Genomic DNA, 18,130 nt, shown 5'->3' with positions numbered 1-18,130 from the left:
TGCAAAATCGTGATTTTCTACCCCCCGTTTTTCCATCACTTGTGACATTCAATTGTAAGAACTCCCCTTTCTCATTAATTAACTAATTAAATTATTATTATGTATGGGCTCATAGATTCCTATTTTATCGAATGAATCACAATCTATTACTATCATTATTTTAATGCTAACATGGCTCAAGACGTGGCCAGGGAGAACCCCTTCAAGCCAGCTCCCACATTCTTTTCAGATTCTCATGATCTTGTTTAGCACTTCCTTATATTCCAAAATGTTCCGGGATTATTTGCTAGGCCTCTGAATCAGCCCTGTGCCCAAGAAGCCTAGATTTATTTTAGAGAAGAATGGTGTTAAGAAACACTGAGGTCTGGGGGCCTGACGAGCCCTTTTCTACCGGGTTGTCCTTGCTTTGAGGCTCCTTCAGAACTAGACAGTTAAAGATATAGAGATAATATATAGGTATGTAGCTCTATATTAAAAATCATGAATTTATCTTGATAGCCCTAAATTGGATCCAACACCACAGGGCTCCATTTTGCCTTCCTGCATTCCATAATTGTTCTTTCCTTCTCTGACACTTCTCCCTAGTTTGTGTATTATGTAGTGACTTTCCTTTATATGCTTTGCTACTAAATATGTTAGTTGGAGCAAGCAAAATAATCTGGGTGTGGAAAAGGTAGAAAAAAGGTTTTGCTGCTGAACAGTGCTAGCCAGCTGATGGGTCGGCATGATCCTAAATGATGTGCACGTGACTTCACATTTTAATCCTGTATAATCCTTGAAGTAGGTATGTCATGGTCATTTTGTAGAAAAAGAAACTAAAGTGTGAGGGTTGTGTATATACAAATGTAGGTAACGTGAGGAAAGTGTCTTATAGAGCCCTAACCACCATATACAGTTTTCACTATGCTATTCCAATTTGTAACCAAAATTTAGTAGCATTTGTATAACCTAACATGTAAAATACATCGGCTTTTTACCTTTGTAGCTGAACAGTTTCCCCTAACAACTGGTACAAGCAAATGAGACAGGGTCCCCCGCAGGTATTTACACACACACGGAGACTGGTTAGATCCTGGGACATGTGTTTCTGGGGTGGGAAGTTGCTGGTGGAAACCACAGGTCTTCATGACTTGGCCAAGGGCACTGAAGGCCCGTATACCCAAGCAGGTGAGATTCAGTTCCCACGGCTAGGAGAGTAGCAGGTGCTACTCAGAGAGCCAAGGGCCAGTGCTCAGGTGGAGGACAGGGGACACGGGATTAGGACTCCTGGCCAAGGACAGGGAAGGTCAGAATTCATCAAATGCTAGGATTAATGGTGGGGGCAAAGGGAAAGATGGACCTCTCACTTACGTCTTGCACTGAGAATGTCTAGGGCTTACGGCCCTGGAATGAGGGTGTGTTGAAAGCTTATGTACATAACAATTTGAATGCCACTCACAATATCTCTTTATTTCTTTCCTAGCTAGTGAAAATGTCGTGATCCATCATTTGTTCCAGTCGAAACTGTCACAGACGGGATCCCTCGTGTCCTCCTATCCTTCTTTTAAGTTCAGAGGACAGAAATCATCCCTGCTCAGTAAGAAAACGGCAGCTTCTTCAATTATTGGAGAAAACAGGAATTATCTAGAACTCAGTAAGGTAGGAGTTTCTCTGATTCTTGTTTGGTTGTTCTTAAGTCTGCTTAGTACATTTACTTTTTCTTTTTAAAGTGCAACTCTGAAAACTGATGGAAACAAATTGATATTTTAATTTAAAAAAATGAACGAAAAGGATGCTGCCTGAAGTATAATCATAAGAGAGAGGGGATGGTAGAAGAGGGTACCGTAGAGTGAAAATTCAATAGCAAATAGGGCATTAGTAATTTTATTGGTTGTCTCTGCAACATCCTATTTGTGCCTTGTCTCGGTGACTGTCCTTTTGATGAATGGGAACTGCAGGGAATAAAGTTAGCTACCTTATTCTGTTGACATTAATCACTTCAGAGGTTTTAGGTCTCTAAACAATAAATTGTAGCTTCTCTTAAAGACATTGTGTATGTTGCCGGGGCTGGAATTATTTTTACTGGATAGTTTGTAGATTTTAAGCTTACTTTTGTATTATACTAGTTTTAATGTGTACGTGTCCAATGCACGTGTGGTTATACTTAAAACATAAAGGTTCTTTTTATAAAATAGAACTACAGATTCAGTGGAGTTTTCTCAAACTGATAGGAAATAGGTAGGAAATGTGTTAACGTTAAGGATTCAGCCCCTGACAGTAGTCTGGTTTGCTCCGCTTGCCTCTACCAAAACCATAGAGATGAGAAATATGTTTGGGAAGGTGTCCAGGACAATCAATTTTAGAAATTCAGTTGTTGTAGCTTGTTGGAATGCATTTTAGCTTACCAATTAAAATAAAAGCATAATTAAAATCAGCTCTATTTTGGAAGAGTGGCAAGATGTATATAACATATTAGAAATGAGTGAGTGTGCACGCACGGGCGTGTGTGTGTGTGTGTATGTGTGTGTGTGTTTAGCCAGTGGTCCCTACAATTAGGGATCCTTTGATGTAGTCATTCCTGCGCTATCTGATCACAGGAATTCTACCTCACTGCATACAAAATGGCATTTTTTACATAAAAAAGACAAAGGGTTTACCCTTTGTAAGGAAGATCTCTACTCCTGAGGGTTTCGCTGAACCTCCTGGCCCTTCCTTTCTCAATCATCCTGGAAATCAAGAGCGAGAAATCACCACACACCTCTAAACTGTAATTTTTAACCTTAATTATTAAACATTACCAGGCATGGATGCTATTAGTCTTTTCCCTGAAGGACTGCAAAAGGAAGATAATTCACGGTGGTTCCTCCACCCAGAGAGGGAAATTGAGTGTTCAATTTCAAGGGATGGAGATTTATTTATTACGATTATTCCTTAAGTGTTTCATTCCTCACTTCTGTGCAAACTGCCCTCATCCCTGCACGTCTGCGCCTGTGCCCAGGATTCTACCCACTCTTTAACTGAGCGTCACGCTTGGCTTTGTGTTTGTAGAAAACCAGTTGATCTTGGACCAATCGCTTCATTTTACATTCCCTTGTCAGTTACCATTGATCATTTCAGCTTGACGGTTCACGTTAATGGAAGGAAATGAGCGGTTGCCGTGATAGCAACAGCATCGGATTGACAAGAATGTTTCATCAGATTTTTTCTCCTATCAAGACCTCTTTATTGTAACATAAATGATTTTGGATCAATAGATACGTTGGTCTCAGTCTGTGTGATTTTGTGAAGGGCAAGAGTACATTAGTGGCCGGGGTTCCTTTTAACCCCCGGTGGGATTGAATTAATTACCTCCTGCCCTTTCTTTCCCCATTGGCTTCCTTTCCACTGACTTCTTTTATTTCCACTATCATTTCATCTTTGCTACGTATGCCTTTTTTTTTTTCTTTTAAGAGCTGTCTGTAATGACTTAGCGAAGAAAACACAGACTTTTGCCATTTTTCAGACAGGTAATTTACTAACTCCTTTGAGTAGTTAAAAAAAAAAAAAGAGGAAGGGAAAGAAAAAAAAAGGGGAAGAAATTGATCGTGGTTAGACTTAAGGGAATAAACCAGTGATTGTTAGAGCATCACATCTTTGGAACATAAGCGAGTATCCGTTTGCCCGGCAGTAAGCTACCGCTTCCTGAAACACATGCACAATGGTGACGCAACCAAGCACCAGCGTGAGCTTGTTTCCTGCTAAGCGAGTCGGGCTCTGATTCTCAAAATCCGAATAGAAGCAGGCTGGCAACTTCTGTGTACCTGAAAGGTTGGCGGCGATGGTATTATTTAACAAGTAGTTGCCCGTTTCCCCAGTTTACAGTACCGTCGCCGAAAATCATTTGGTACTGATTTTTATAGTCTGCTATGAATCTGTGTCGTCCTGTGAGTGAATTTACATGGATGGGAGGCTGAATTTTTTTCTTCTACATGGAATTTAGGAAAATACTACTAAAATCACTGTGTTGTACACCTGAAACTAATGTCAACGATACTTCAGTTAAAAATAAATGACTACATACTTACATAAATAAATCTGCTCACCCTTTGTTTCTTTTTATTTTCATTACAGTTATTAAAAAAGAAAGGAACTTCTACATTTCTTCAAAGACTGGAACGGGGAGGTCCAGTCACCATTGCATCGCAACTCAGGGTTAGTGGATTTTTTGGTTTTCCAAAAGTTAGATTTTGATTATATCAACTGTAGAGGGCTTACGTGTATTTTTTCCCCATTTTTGACCTCTTGAGTACCTTCAGATGAAAGTAAGCGCTCAGCGTGCACACAGACACACACACCACAGAGAATTCATAATAAAAGATAGATGGGTTAAAGATAAACATTTCTATTGAAAAGCTCTTTATATTTTCAGTCAGTGTTTTCTTTGGAGAATCAGCTAGTTTTTGCTTCTCTCCCTAGAAATCTCTAACGGATATTATTGGAAAACTTCAGAAGCGCACTCCGCACTTTGTTCATTGCATCAAGCCCAATAACTCAAGACTGCCAGATACTTTTGATAATTTTTATGTGTCTGCTCAGCTACAATATATTGGGGTCCTGGACATGGTGAAGATCATCCGGTATGGATACCCTGTTCGCCTCTCCTTCTCGGATTTCCTGTCAAGGTAAATTCTGCTCTTGAAACAGTATGTGCGTGCTTAGTGTGGCATTCTGACGATGTCCTAGCAAGGATCTTCTGCTTTGTTCTTTGTTTCAGGCCTCGGTTTTATTGTTTATGCAGTTGACTCTTTGAACAATGGGGGAGGTTAGGGGCGCCTACCCCCACATACACACTTGGAAATCCACATGTAACTTTTGATCCCTCCGCAGCTTGACTACTAACAGCCTACTGTTGACCAGAAGCCTTACTGATAACACAAATGGTGGATTAACACATATTTTGTATGTAATACGTATTATATACTATATTCTTATAATACAGTAAGCCAGAGAAAAGAGAATGTTATTATGAAAATCATAAGGGAGAGAAAATACATTTATAGTGCTGCACTGTATTTATATAAAACAATCTCCATTATAAGTGGACCTGCACAGTTCAAACCTGTCTTGTTCAAGATTCAAGTATATTCTTCTAAGCCGAGTAAACAAAATACTCTGGGAAGCAATAAAATGCATTGACCAAGCTTTTTGTAGAAGTTACTAAACTTTGATACCTTGGAAACCATTTTCATGTTCCTTTATATGAGTAGATTTCCTTGGATTTAAAGATTTCTAAAATTGTTGCATATAATGTTTACATAAGTTTTTCTATTTAAAAGAACATAGGGGCACCTGGCTGGCTCAGTCAGTAGAACATCTGACTCTTGATTTTAGCTCAGGTCATGATTGTGAGATCAAGCACCATGTCGGGCTCCACACTAGGCATGGAGCCTGCTTAAGATTCCCTGTCTCCCCCTCCCCACTCTAAAAAAAAAAAAAAAAAAAGATTCTCCCTCTCCCTCTGCCCCTTCTCCCCTCAAAAAGATAAATAAATAAAAAATGAAAGAATGTATATATGTGGTTATTTTCTCCCTTATGTCTATGAACAAAATATTTTTTTAGATCAGGGAAACTACTCTCATTGGCCAAATCCAGCCCACCACCTATTTTTGTAAATAAAGTGTTTTTTTTTTTAAGATTTTATTTATTTATTTATTCATGAGAGACAGAGAGAGAGAGAGAGAGGCAGAGGGAGAAGCAGGCTCCCCGCGGAGCAGGGAGCCCGATGCGGGACTCGATCCCAGGACCCTGGGATCATGACCTGAGCCGAAGGCAGACGCTTGACCATCTGAGCCACCCAGGCGCCCTGTAAATAAAGTTTTATTGCAACACAGGCACTGGTGAAAATAATGACAGTGTCTGTTCTTAGGTTATTACAAAATAATAGGGAAGTAAGCAAAAAAAAAAATAGAAAGGAAATAAAGTATTTAGTAATCCCATATAGAAGAAGGTGAAGTTTTAAAATAAAATTGATATAAAATATTGTCAGTATTACAAGAATAAAATCTAGCATTTATGGTTAAAACTAACTGTACACCTAGTATGGAAAATCTATTTGACAAACCATTCATTAAGAAAAGAGATTTAACACTTGGTTGACCAGAAGTTCCACTTGAGCCACTAGCGTGAGGAGGCGGCTAACTGAGAACAACAGTTGCCTGAACTGCCCTGTTCCCCCAGCAGAAGGTGGTGAGCCTGGCTGTGTGCGCACATGTGTGTATCTATATTATGTATCACAATGATTAGAAAATGCTTTTTACCTTTGTTTTTTTGGTATTTTTCCAAGTCCACTTTGACATATATACTCAGCCAGGACTTATCTCTAGGAAAACAGTATATGAGATGAATGTCTGTTAAAATTAAGTACGGCATTTCACATATACGCATCTCTTGCTCTACCATGACCTCTAGGCTGGGACCGTGTCTTACTCAGTAACAATGCTTGTGCACTGGAAGTGTTTAATCAGTGCTTTCAGAATGAACCTGGCCTTGCAGATTATTTGTCTACATTTCTACATAACAGAGACCAGAGCCATGGTTTGTTTAAAAGAGTAGTGGGGATGGGAAATGATACTTTTTGGTAAATCTTTGTATTTCTTTCACCAGCCCCTTACTTAAAAGGAGATATGATTTCTACTTATCCTTATTTGCAGTGTCATATCAATAGAGATGGAATTATTAATTTATTTCAGTGGAAATTTGCCACCATATTTTTTTTTTTAAGTAGGCTCCATGCCCAGCGTGGGGCCCAGTGTGGGGCTTGAACTCACCACCCCGAGATTAAGACCTGAGCTGAAATCAAGAGTTGGAGTCTTAACCGACTGAGCCACCCAGGCATCTTGCCACCATCTTCCTTAAATGAAGGATTCCAGTCTGGGCTATTGTCACAAAAACACTGATCCTTAGAGAGATGATCAGTTTCTATAGAACTTGAATAAAACGTAATCCACATACTGTCACATCAGGAAGTAGCATAATTTTTGTCTTTGGTATAGTTGACACACAGTGTTACGTAAGTTTCAGGTGTACAACATAGTGATTCCGCTATAATTTAATATTTATTTAGAAAGCTCATCAGAACTTTGACATTGCCTCAGGCAATCAAGCATCATTATATAAACAAAGATTAGAGGTGCAATTTAATAGAAAATTTTGCTTGCCAAAATCAGATAACTGAATGTATTGTTCCTATGTAAAATATTGATTTTCCCTTCCTATCACCTTGTCTTAATTGTTAGAGAATAAAACCCTTTGAAAAGAAATGACTTTGTTGAGTACACAAAAAGGAATATGATGGCCACAAGTGTATTGGACAGGGAAGAAAAAGATGTCCCAATTTGAAGCAAGCACCTACTTACTTGAACAGCATTTATTGTTCCTGAAATCCAGCAGGACACTAAACAGGGATAATGACATTCCTGTGGAATCTGTAGGTGGATGTGATGATATTGCAAATTTGCTTTGTGGTATTTTGGCTTTAATAACTGTCGATCATTCTGAGTCTTCCTAACTGAAACTGGAGAATCACATTAGTCCAGCGGATCCAATTTTGATTAAATGTAGAGGTACGCTTGCTGAGTGTTTGCCTAATAGCATCAGTAGCTTCCCAGTGGGATGATAAAGATGTAAGGTCCTGTCTCCCATGACAGGAGACTCCGCGAGTTTGGATATAGGAAAAAGAAAAGGAGCATCATGATCCATAACTGGATCTCCTGTTGCTATGAACTAAATCGAACGTCCCCCAAAACTCATAGTTCAGTTGAGGCCCTAACCGCCACTGTAACTGTACTTGGAGATGGGACTCTTGGGAGGGCATCCTTGTGGAATGAGCTCATAGGCATGGAGCCCCGATCCGATAGCATTGGTGTCCTTATGAGAAGAGTCATCAGACAGCATGCACTCTCTCTGGGCTATATGAGGACACAGCGAGAAGGCAGCTGTCTGCAAGGTAGGAGGAACCTCTGTAGAAATGAAATTGGCCGGCACCTTGATCTTGGACTTCCCAGACTCCAGAACTGTGAGAAAATAAACTTCTATTGTTAAGCTGCCCAGTCCGTGGTATTTTGTGATGGTAGTCGAAGCTGGCGGGAATACCTGTGTTTGTAGGATATGTTTCTATGGTGTCCGTGGGTAGCAGAGCTGGACCAGTTAGGTTGGGAAATTTTGGGCGCTTGTTCTTATTATAAAATACTCTTGTGTCAATGGAAGGAAATAAGAGTTTCGGGGCATATATCCTGTGGTTTTAAAAACTCTCTCATCCTTTTTACCTTTGTATCCATTGACTCAGTAGTATTTACTTAATATTCAGGATTCATTCACTCAGGCATTCTCTCCTTTGGACAGTCTTTCGTAGAATCCCAAAGTGCTTGGTGTCTCTTTCTAGGCTTCAGAAAGGGCTTGTGCAAGACACCTGTTATATGCTCCCTGGAAATAGCCCTTCATGTGCCAGTCTCAACCACTAGACCAGAGGTTAGCAGACTACAGCCCATGGGCCAGATCTGGCCTGTCACCTACTTTTTCATATGGCCTGAGAGCTAAAAATGTCTTTTGCATTTTTAAATCGTTCTATTTTAAATGGTTACGTACATACAATATTTAACTTCCTCAGTCTTGTCTCTTGGCATACAAAACCCTAAAACGTTTACTCCCTGACCCCTTCCAGAACATATTTACTGTTCCGCATGAGGCCATAGGCTGCTTGGATGAGGGGAAGGTGTTACTGCATTCCTGGACTCCAGCAGAATGCCAGTCACCCTTCGTGCTTCTCCAGCCAACTCAGTGACACTGAACGGAATGGATCTCATATGCTCTTCTGTCTCAATAACTTTCCCTAATGTTAGTCTGGTTCTTCAGGGTGTGAGATTTTTCAGAGGGCACTGTAAATGACAACTCTCAGCAGTAGATTCTTGGAAGATAAAACGCCACGTCAGTGGCTTACAATAACAAAACTTTATTTCTCTCTTGCACTCATTTCTGTGATTTAGAAGTAGTACAGCTAAGCTCAGGCCAGCTCTGATCTGGGCCTCTTTTTTCATGGTGGGCCCCAGGAAAAGCTCAGATGTGGGACATGCCCTTTCTGTGTCAGAGGGAGAGGAGAAATGGCCGGAATGCGTGTTGCGATGTCTGCTGAGCTGTGGCATTTTTCACTTATATTCCATTGGTTAAAGGCAATCCCTTGGCCAAAGCCAACATGAATAGGGTGGAGAAATGTCCTATTCCTAGGAGATCCTATACAACTCGTAACAAACTCAGTTCATCTGTTGCTGTGTATCAGACACCCCAAAACTTCATGGCATAAAACAACATTGTATTATTTCTCCTAGTTCTGTGGGTTAACTGGGCTCAGTTGGGCAATTCTTGCTTGGAGTCTTTCCAAAAGTCAGAGCCATATAGCAGAAGATGCTGGCATTAGCTGGGCTGGATGTATAAGATGGCTTCTTCGCTCATGTGCCTCGGTGTTCCTCCAACAAAACAGTCTGGAACTCTTCCTGGCAGCTCCCAGTTCCTGGGGCAAGAAGGGAAACTTGCAGTCCTCCTTGAAGCTGGGCCTGGAACTGGCCCATCATCACTGCCCTTGTATTTTCTTGGCCAAACAGTTGCAGACCAACCCAGGTCTATCCCCTGGAAGAAGCAATGGGTGGTAGCCAATGCCAGAACCAGCTACCATATCCCCTTGAAGGGAGAACAGGCAAGTAATTGGGAACAATAGGAAGACTCTTCCATAGCCATGCCCCTTTGTAAGAATTGCTATTATTTCATCTCTCCCCAGTAAGTATATGGGAGTTTAATGTGTTGAATAATATAATACCATCATGGTTTTGTGTTTTTTTACAGTTCTAGAATTGAGGGAAGAATAATATGAGGTAATGCTAGGAAAATTGTTTGGCTGTTTTTTAAAAAGATTTTATTTATTTGAGAGAGAGAGAGAGAGAGGACGAGCAGGGGAAGCAGCAGAGGGAGAGGGAGAAGCGGACTCCCCACTGAGCAGTGAGCCCAATGCGAGGCTCGATCCCAGGACCCTGAGATCATGATCTGAGCCGAAGGCAGACGCTTAACCGACTGAGCCACCCAGGCGCCCCTAGGGGAAATGTTTTGAGAACTCCTTCAAGGTATGGTACCATGCCTTTTACCTTGTAAGGTGCGGTACCATCATTCTCCAGTGGCTCGTGACATTGTAACAAACACCACTTCTCAGTGGAGCCAGCAGATGCCAGTTGTCACCCCCGTGAGTCTCTCCTTCCTCAGAGCACGAGCCTCTCACTTTTTATCTTCTTCTAGATGCGTCAGGGAAATCTTTTGGAATCTACCTCTGGATGCTGGGTCGCAAGCTTCTGGAGCTCATGGCCACCTCCCCCCGCTCCCCGTTCATCTATGGACTTACTTACAGTTGGCAGGGGAGAGTAGGACAGCATCACTCCAGGGTTGACCCTTTGGGGAGGCAACCTTATTTGGAAAAGACAGAAGGACTTGTGGGCAAGAAGCACCCCCGGGGCCTGGTATTATGCTTGGCGTAGTGAGGGAGCATGATCTGTCCTCTGAGATTGTCACTGGATGGGATCCCTCTCAGAAACAGTCTGAATCGTTGAGCTTGTTCCAGCGACATAGTGGTGGCTGAGAGGTCAGGCTATGAAAGCACACGGCCGTCATACTAAATTGGGTGTGGGGGGCCGCACGCAAGGAGCCGCACTTCGGTTTCTCGGACTCCGTGGGTGGGTGGCGGCCGCCAGGCAGCATCACCAGAGCCCTAGGTCTGAGCTGGAATCTTCTAAACGTTTTCCTTGTTCCAGGAAAGTGCTTCCAGTACTGTCAATGCGTCTTTAATAGAAATGTGAATTAATAGGTCCGGGAGCTATTGAATGTCCTAAAAGCTTTAATTGGCCAAAGGTCTATTTTCTTCGGGGTGGTTTTGCCAAGGCTTCCCGTGTTCTCCCTGCTGAAACTGACCTGCCGGGTTGGCTTCATGAAGTTTGGGAGGAGAGGACCAGTGACTTTTCAGTGAAATGTGAAATAGGAAAGAGAAGCGTCAGGCACGTGGTTCTAGAAGCCATTTCAACTGAAACATCTTTATTGGGAATCTGTTATGGTGCTCAGTGGGTTGTGAATCATCATTTCCCCCATAATCTACTCGGGGCAAGTGTGAACTTCTTCTCTAAAGGGCCAGGTGGTCACCGTCGTGGGCTGTGGGCATGAGGTCACTGCCGCAAGCGGTCAGCTCTGCGGGGGACCCCGCGCAGCCACGGAGGGCACGCGGAGGACAGACCCGCGGGAACAGAGGGCAGGTGGTTTGGGCCCAGAGCAGCTGACCCTTTACCTAGGCCCACCCAACCCCCTTTTCTGGAGGAGTTGGGGAAACTTGTCTGTAGAAAGGGTGCAGGGAAGGAAAGGTGACTGATATTTGCTTTTGCGCTTCCAAAATCTGCTCAGATCCTCAGTTGTGCCCCCATCTGCTGGCATCTGTCGTCCATTTCTGCCTTACGTGCTCCCCCCCCTTCCTTTCGTCAGGTGTTTTACCGAATCAGATGTGGTTACGACAGAAGTCTTCCCCGTGTGCACGGATGACCACTGTGGGTCACGCTCCAGATCGGCACTGTGTGCTCATTATTCTGTGCCTCATAATAACCTTTTCAGACAACCACTCTCATTGTGCAGATACGAGTTATCTTGTCCTTACAAGCTGCCAGCTTTGATTTAAACGTGCCTTGAGTGCATTCATCAGCGCCGGGGAGGCTGGGGCAGGGCGCTGTGCTGAGCGCTCCCCGAGTGTCATTCATTCCATCCTCGCGTCCCTGGGGACTTGGTTACAGTAGCATTCCTGTTTGCTAGCGGAGAGAACTCAGGTCCCCATGGAGTTTGGTACCGGCTCAACCTCTCATCCCTGAGGGTGTCTTGAACCGATCCACGATGCTGGTGCTGTGCTGACGTTGGCCCTGTTCCCATGTCCTCGCGCGTCGCACGTCCTCCTCCTGCTGGATTGTCGCTAGCAGAGGTGCAGGACCTCCAGAGCAGCACCGTGACCTCAGTGGGGAAAATAAATCCCGGGCCACGTCTCACATTCAGCCCTGGGCCCTGCACTCTGGATTTCCTTTGCTCTACTTCCTGAAAAACAACCCAGCCAGTTTCATTGGGATCCATGGCCCCCAGTGTCCCTGTCCTCACCAGCAACCTTGCATGGTCACACAGCGGCAACGGGGCGCTGGATGATGGGGTGTGGACGGATGAATTGTGACTTCTGGAAAATGAGCTCCAAGTGAGTAAGAGAAGTGATCCTTGCAGTTGGAGAACTGCACGATTTCATTTAAAATAACAAAAAAGTGAGCACAAAAGTGTTTTACAACTTTCTAACAGTACCTTGGAAACAATACACCACAATGACCGGTCTAAAATAATTTACTAAGTGATTCCACTTGAGTAAGCATCCAATATGAAACCAATGAAATCAGGGTGATTATTACTGTTCCGGGAAAATAGACTAAGAAGCTACAGGAATTCAGTATTTTAACAATTCTATTGTATTTCTAAAACGGTTTTAGAAGAACATTAAAAATTCAGTCCCAGAATTCCGAATCTTATTATTCATTACTTGATTTATCTGGGCTTCCCCACTTTCCTCCACTGATGAATCTTCATGTTTTTAATTGTAAGTTATGTCTGGCAAAACATAATCACAAAATGATCTTGCTTTCGGGGCCAAACCAGCTTTGAATACTTACCCATAAGTTACTTGTTTCATTACCTACAAACTATTTAATTCTGTTTATAGAACAACAGTGGCTTTTAATGTGACCATTAGTATGGGATAGTTGTCATTGATTCTATCTGAATGATCTCAATAATTCAGGAGTCTACAAAGAACCTCGTGTCGTCATTGGGATCTTTGAAGGGACCTAATCAATAGCATCTTTTTCCTTATTCAATTTTTGGCCAAAGTGAGAAGGCAAAATGATCAAAATGTCCCCTTTCAAAGACACTGCTCAGTGGGAGAGCCAGAAGTGCCTAATAGAGCCGACCCTACCATTGGTCAGCCTGACCCCTCAGTTACAGGCAGCATGGACCCAGCTAGACTCTCCCATGAGGGAGACTGTTCAGGGAAGGCTTGGAGCTTGGAGAGCTGAGGAAGACGACCAACTGTGAACAACAAGCAGGTGGTTCATTAGCAGCTGAGACTGCTGTGTATTTTTCTCACCAAAATTGCCAATCAGATTAGTCTGCCACCGCACCCTCCCTTACGAAGCGTGCGGGACTGGAGAGGCCAGAGTGTCATCCCACCTTCCTCTCTAAGGAAACAGCTGAAAAGAAGAAGCATCCTTGGTGAACCTCTGTGGTGTTTTGTGTTCTGGGACGTTGGACTCCTCCCAGTAAGCCTGTCAACAGCCTCGGGGTATGGCTGGTCCCCTGGGGGGACACCCCATCCTTCATTAGCACCCCACTACTTCTTTCTGTACCTTCTGGGACCAGTGACAAGCAATATAAATTTTGCACCCAAAGATTCTGAAATGGGCCAACAGTGCATTACTTTAATTGATTTCCAGGCCACTCTGTATTCATGGCTGTAAGTGCATTTTATTTCCAATTGTAAACCCTGTCTAGACAGAGTGTCCAACTGAGTCTATCAGAGATTCTGCAACCAGAATAAATGAAAATATTAAAATAAAACAAAAGAGCAACTCAGATAATAAAATCCCAGTAGCCTAGATATGCCCCAAATTTGACTATACATTTTCTTCCATTATTAAGTTCCCAGTGAGAAATGAAAGTTCAAAGATTAATATGTCTTGTAAATGAAAGTCCAGAGATATTCAATTCCAAAGGAATTGAAATCCCAAATCTGATTATCTTGCCTTGCTGAGTTAAATGTCCAGAATTCCATATGCATAAGTTAAATTTCTATTTCTGAATCATTCTTTCCAGTTTTTTGCTCAGCTCAGACGAGCTAAAGAGGTTCCAGATATCCTGGCTGAGCTGGGACTCTAGCATGACAGTGTGAGCGATCAGTCACTGTGTTGGTCACAGAACACCACAGACTCGTGGCCTAAACAACAGATACTTATTTTCTCCCAGTTCTGGAGACTGGAAGTCCAAGATCAAGATGCCAACAGGGTTGGTGTCTGGTGAGGGTTCTCCCCTTAGACTGCAGACAGCTGCCTTCTCGCCATGAGCTCCGTTGCCTTTCCAGGAAGTATGCCTCCAAGAGAATGAGAGAGTGAGGATCAGAGACCAAGAAGCAGACTGAGAGACAGAGCGAGAATGCTCTCCAGTGATAAGGACACAAATCCTATTGAATTAGGACTCCATCCTTATGACCTCATGTAACCTGAATTATCTCCTAAAGAAAGACCCTACTGACAAATTCAGTCACCAAATACTGGGTATCAGGCCTTCAAAATATGAATTCGGGGGGGATGGGGCAACAAACCTTCAGTCCATCGTGGTCGTCCTTCTGGATGCGACTAATTCAACCTCGCAGGTTGTCTTGACTCAGTGCCGCATCCTTGATTACCTCCACCTCGAGAGTCTGAGGAGTCAATAGTGGATGTGAGGTCATTCGGGCCCTAACTTCATCATACACACTAAATGTAGAAATCTATCCCTAGTAGTTTTCTCTCTAGCGAGAGCAGGATACCACAGGCAGAATTATTCCAGAATCTTATATTTTTTGTTGACAATAACAAGGGTGACTATATAGTATATTGACCAAGCCAGGACATGTTTTATAATGAAATGGGGAACTTAATAATTTTGACAGGAATCCAGGTATAAACTGGGACCGCCCCTGGCAAACCAGGACATTGGCCACCCTACCCACCCTGCACCCACCTGCTCGTGAGCCTTTGGTGCATTGCCAGGGACATTTAATCCCTGCCATCCCTAGTACAAGCTCTCTTAAGGAAAACCTTCTGCTCAGTGCACATAATAGGTGGCCAGCCGGTATTTGTTGAATGAACTAAGACATGAATTAGTAATGTTTTATTTTCTGTATAGTTTTATAGTTGAGCTCTACATTTGGTGGCCAAGATGTATAAGATTCATTAGTGGGCCAAAAGAGTTGTCATTATCTAACCAGCTTAAAATGTTTGCTTTAATTATGCCAAGATATTTCCATTTTAGGACAGCCCTTTAGACTTTAGCACGAGACAGTGATCCCAGGTTTGCCTTCTCCACAGTTTAATAATATTCTCACTCCCCTCCAAAATACCATGAGTCATTCTCCGAAATTTCTAGTCATATGATAACTATACAACAGTGCCTGGATGCGTACTCCCATACTGGTCTAAGAAATAGCTTCGTTTTATGTTTTTTCTCCTCTGTTCTTTGAAATGCTTTGTTAACTAAAGGCAGTTTCTTTGATCCCATAGGGATGGAGGACCAATTTATGCAGTAGAAATGTATTTAGGAATAAAAACACCAAATCACAGTAGACTCTACTGATGATCTATGTTTAGGGGAGACGCTATTTTTAACTAAGTAATTTATAGTTAGAGCTGACCCACTTTGTGATCTTTCTACAATATGCTCACTTGAACCCTCTACTATAACTATATTGTTGTAAGACCCCATTACAAAGCTTGAAAACTTACTTTCATGGCAGTTTAATAAGTAAATATTTATATTATATGAAATAAAGAGTTCTACATTTAGCAGAATATATTCAACTGCAGAATAAAAGCAATTTGTCTTATTGTTAGGAAACCCATAGTTTTAAAAAAAATCATAGTTTTAAATATATGGTGATGATAAGATATTTTTAAACTTCAATATTCTTACAAATCTCTCCATTTATGACCAAAAAAATCCCAACATATTTCTGTATAGGGCCTCAGCTACTTTCTCCACAGCTGGAGAAATGGGATAACTGATATTAGGAAGGAACTTATATTCAAAACGATGAAATCTGCAGAAAAAATGAATCCTGCAGAGTGACCTGAAAATTGTCAATGCACGAAGTGAGGAGCTCCAGAGGAAAATACTTTAATAGGAATAATCTGAACTATCTCAACTGACAGATGGTTGGAGATAGGGGCAATGTGACTTTTTTTCAGTTCTGATCATCCTGACAAAAAGTCAGAGTCCTATTCAGGAAGTAGAATACCAAATGTGGCGTTCATCATATTCATGCCCTCCCTTTTTTGAAGAAACTTCTTTTAGGTCTCTACAAAGCTAAGAAATGGAAGGCATCATTTATACATTATATTTAGTAAAGAGGTAATTATTTAACAAGACGGGAAAACAAGAAGGTTGTATTATACATTTTGCATTAGAGATACATGCATCATTTCAAGACTGACTTTTATAGAATTATCAGGAAAAAAACTATTTTTTTTTTTTAGAGAGAGAACATGCATGAGCAGTGCGGGAGGGGCACAAGGAGGGAGAGAGAGAGAGAGAGAGAGAATTTTAAGCAGATTCCACGCCCAGCATGGAGCCCAATACAGGGCTCAATCTGACAACCCTGAGATCATGACCTGAGCTGAAACCAAGAGTCAGACGCTTAACCAACTGACTGAGCCACCCAGGTGCCCAGGAAAACACTTTCTAAAAGGAATCATTACATGGGCTATTAAAAACTCTACTGGTCCTGTCCCAGTGAAAGGTGTATTTGGAGCAAGTATAGATACAGGATAATCTGTTTTCTATGCCCAGTACACCCCAGTGTCCAGACCAACATCAATGCCATAATCATCTTCCCACACCAGAATGAAACAGTTCAGCACTGCTTAATTAGATACTTTTAGATGTTGACTTCCAATTCTTTATTATGCTTTGACCATTACTCCAAATGAAGCAAACGGCATTCTGATACAGGACACACATCATCCCCAGCCCCAATCCAGTGCCCTTATATGATGGTTGATTGGGTTTCCTGCGTCAAGGGCACCCTAGCTTCACAGTGCAGGTTGGATCCTCTCAGTGATTACTCTCTTGATGCAAGGCCACGGAGGACGTTAATTTCAACATGCCATGCTATAATGTACCTTAGAAATGTGGTGTTAAAGGCATTTTCCCATTCTAGCTCTTTATTATTGGAATAGAAAGATTTGGAATAAAGAAAGTTTTCTCTTCCAATTATACCATAATATATCTTACAGTCTTATCTAGATACAACCCTATACATACCAGTCTCTTATTTTAGATTGTGTCCCCAGCACCTAACACAGGGCCTGATAGAAGGTTGGCGGCTAATAATCGTGTTGCTATTCTTGAAATAATTAACAAAATATTCAGGCTATCAGTGGGAATTTTCCAGGGAATGCTCATACTCCTTGCATCTCTGTTACTGTTTGTAAAACCTGTTAGTAAACACTCAGAGTGTGTTTGTGTGTGGGGGCATGTATGCCCCCCCCCACACACACACACATAACCGCAAGCATTCTTCAGATCAAATTCTTTAAATCAGTGCCTCTCAACCATGCTGGCTAAGTAGATTCACTAAGTTTTTAAAAAAAATTATGGATAGCTGGGTTGGGGCCTAGGCAGCAGGGTAGGTTACCAGGTAAGATACAGGATACCCAGTTAAATTAAAATTTCAGATAAACAACAAATGTTGAAAATTGACAAAAATGATGACCTCTAAAGGATGCCATGACATTGCTGGGATCACACTGCTCTCTCTCTTTCCTCCCCTTTTCTTCTTTCTGTGCTCTGACTCCCTTTCCCTCCAGATAGTTCCAGATTGTCTCCTATGTATAAGGGATTCTTAGCTGCACTAGCTAATTGAGGGTTTTTGCAATTCTTGTAGACTAGTGTATTCAAATCCATTATTTGTCTAAGATAGGCTTCCATTTCCTATTTGTTTTACATTAACGATTGCTAAATATTGAGTAAGAATATTGGGTAAAGGAATGGGACATCTTTATATCATACAATGGTGTCTAAATGTGGTGATCTCTACTCAAATTATTCAAAAATACTAAGAAAACATTAAATTATTACATTCATTCATTTAACCTATGTCCTATCATTCCAAGATAAGGGGTTTCTACTTTAGCCTAAAGAAAAGTATGGAGATACATATTTTTATACAGATGTATATTTCCATTTACTTTCAACACAACTTCAGGCATATATAGGAATATGGCCATTGAGGATGTGAATAGGTCATTAAGACTCTCAGTAGCTG

The 18,130-nt window shown here is 41.8% G+C and overlaps 1 protein-coding gene across 1 annotated transcript in view; it reads left to right on the top strand.

Annotated features, from left to right (window-relative positions):
- The window catches only part of MYO16 (myosin XVI), a 435,943-nt gene that overhangs the window by 297,731 nt on the left and 120,082 nt on the right, over positions 1–18,130 (top strand). The window contains exons 24-26 of the mRNA XM_064585765.1: positions 1,463–1,638; positions 4,090–4,170; positions 4,435–4,640. Of these exons, the coding sequence (XP_064441835.1) occupies positions 1,463–1,638; positions 4,090–4,170; positions 4,435–4,640 (463 nt within the window). The remainder of the gene's footprint in view (positions 1–1,462; positions 1,639–4,089; positions 4,171–4,434; positions 4,641–18,130) is intronic.

Source organism: Mirounga angustirostris, unplaced genomic scaffold, assembly GCF_029215605.1.
Source record: "Mirounga angustirostris isolate CCGP_5_RB_7025 unplaced genomic scaffold, mMirAng1.0.hap1 SCAF_3, whole genome shotgun sequence".
In the NCBI taxonomy this organism is placed as follows: Eukaryota; Metazoa; Chordata; class Mammalia; order Carnivora; family Phocidae; genus Mirounga; species Mirounga angustirostris.
Note: the sequence above shows the minus strand (reverse complement) of the source record. Positions and strands in the feature narration are given on the sequence as shown.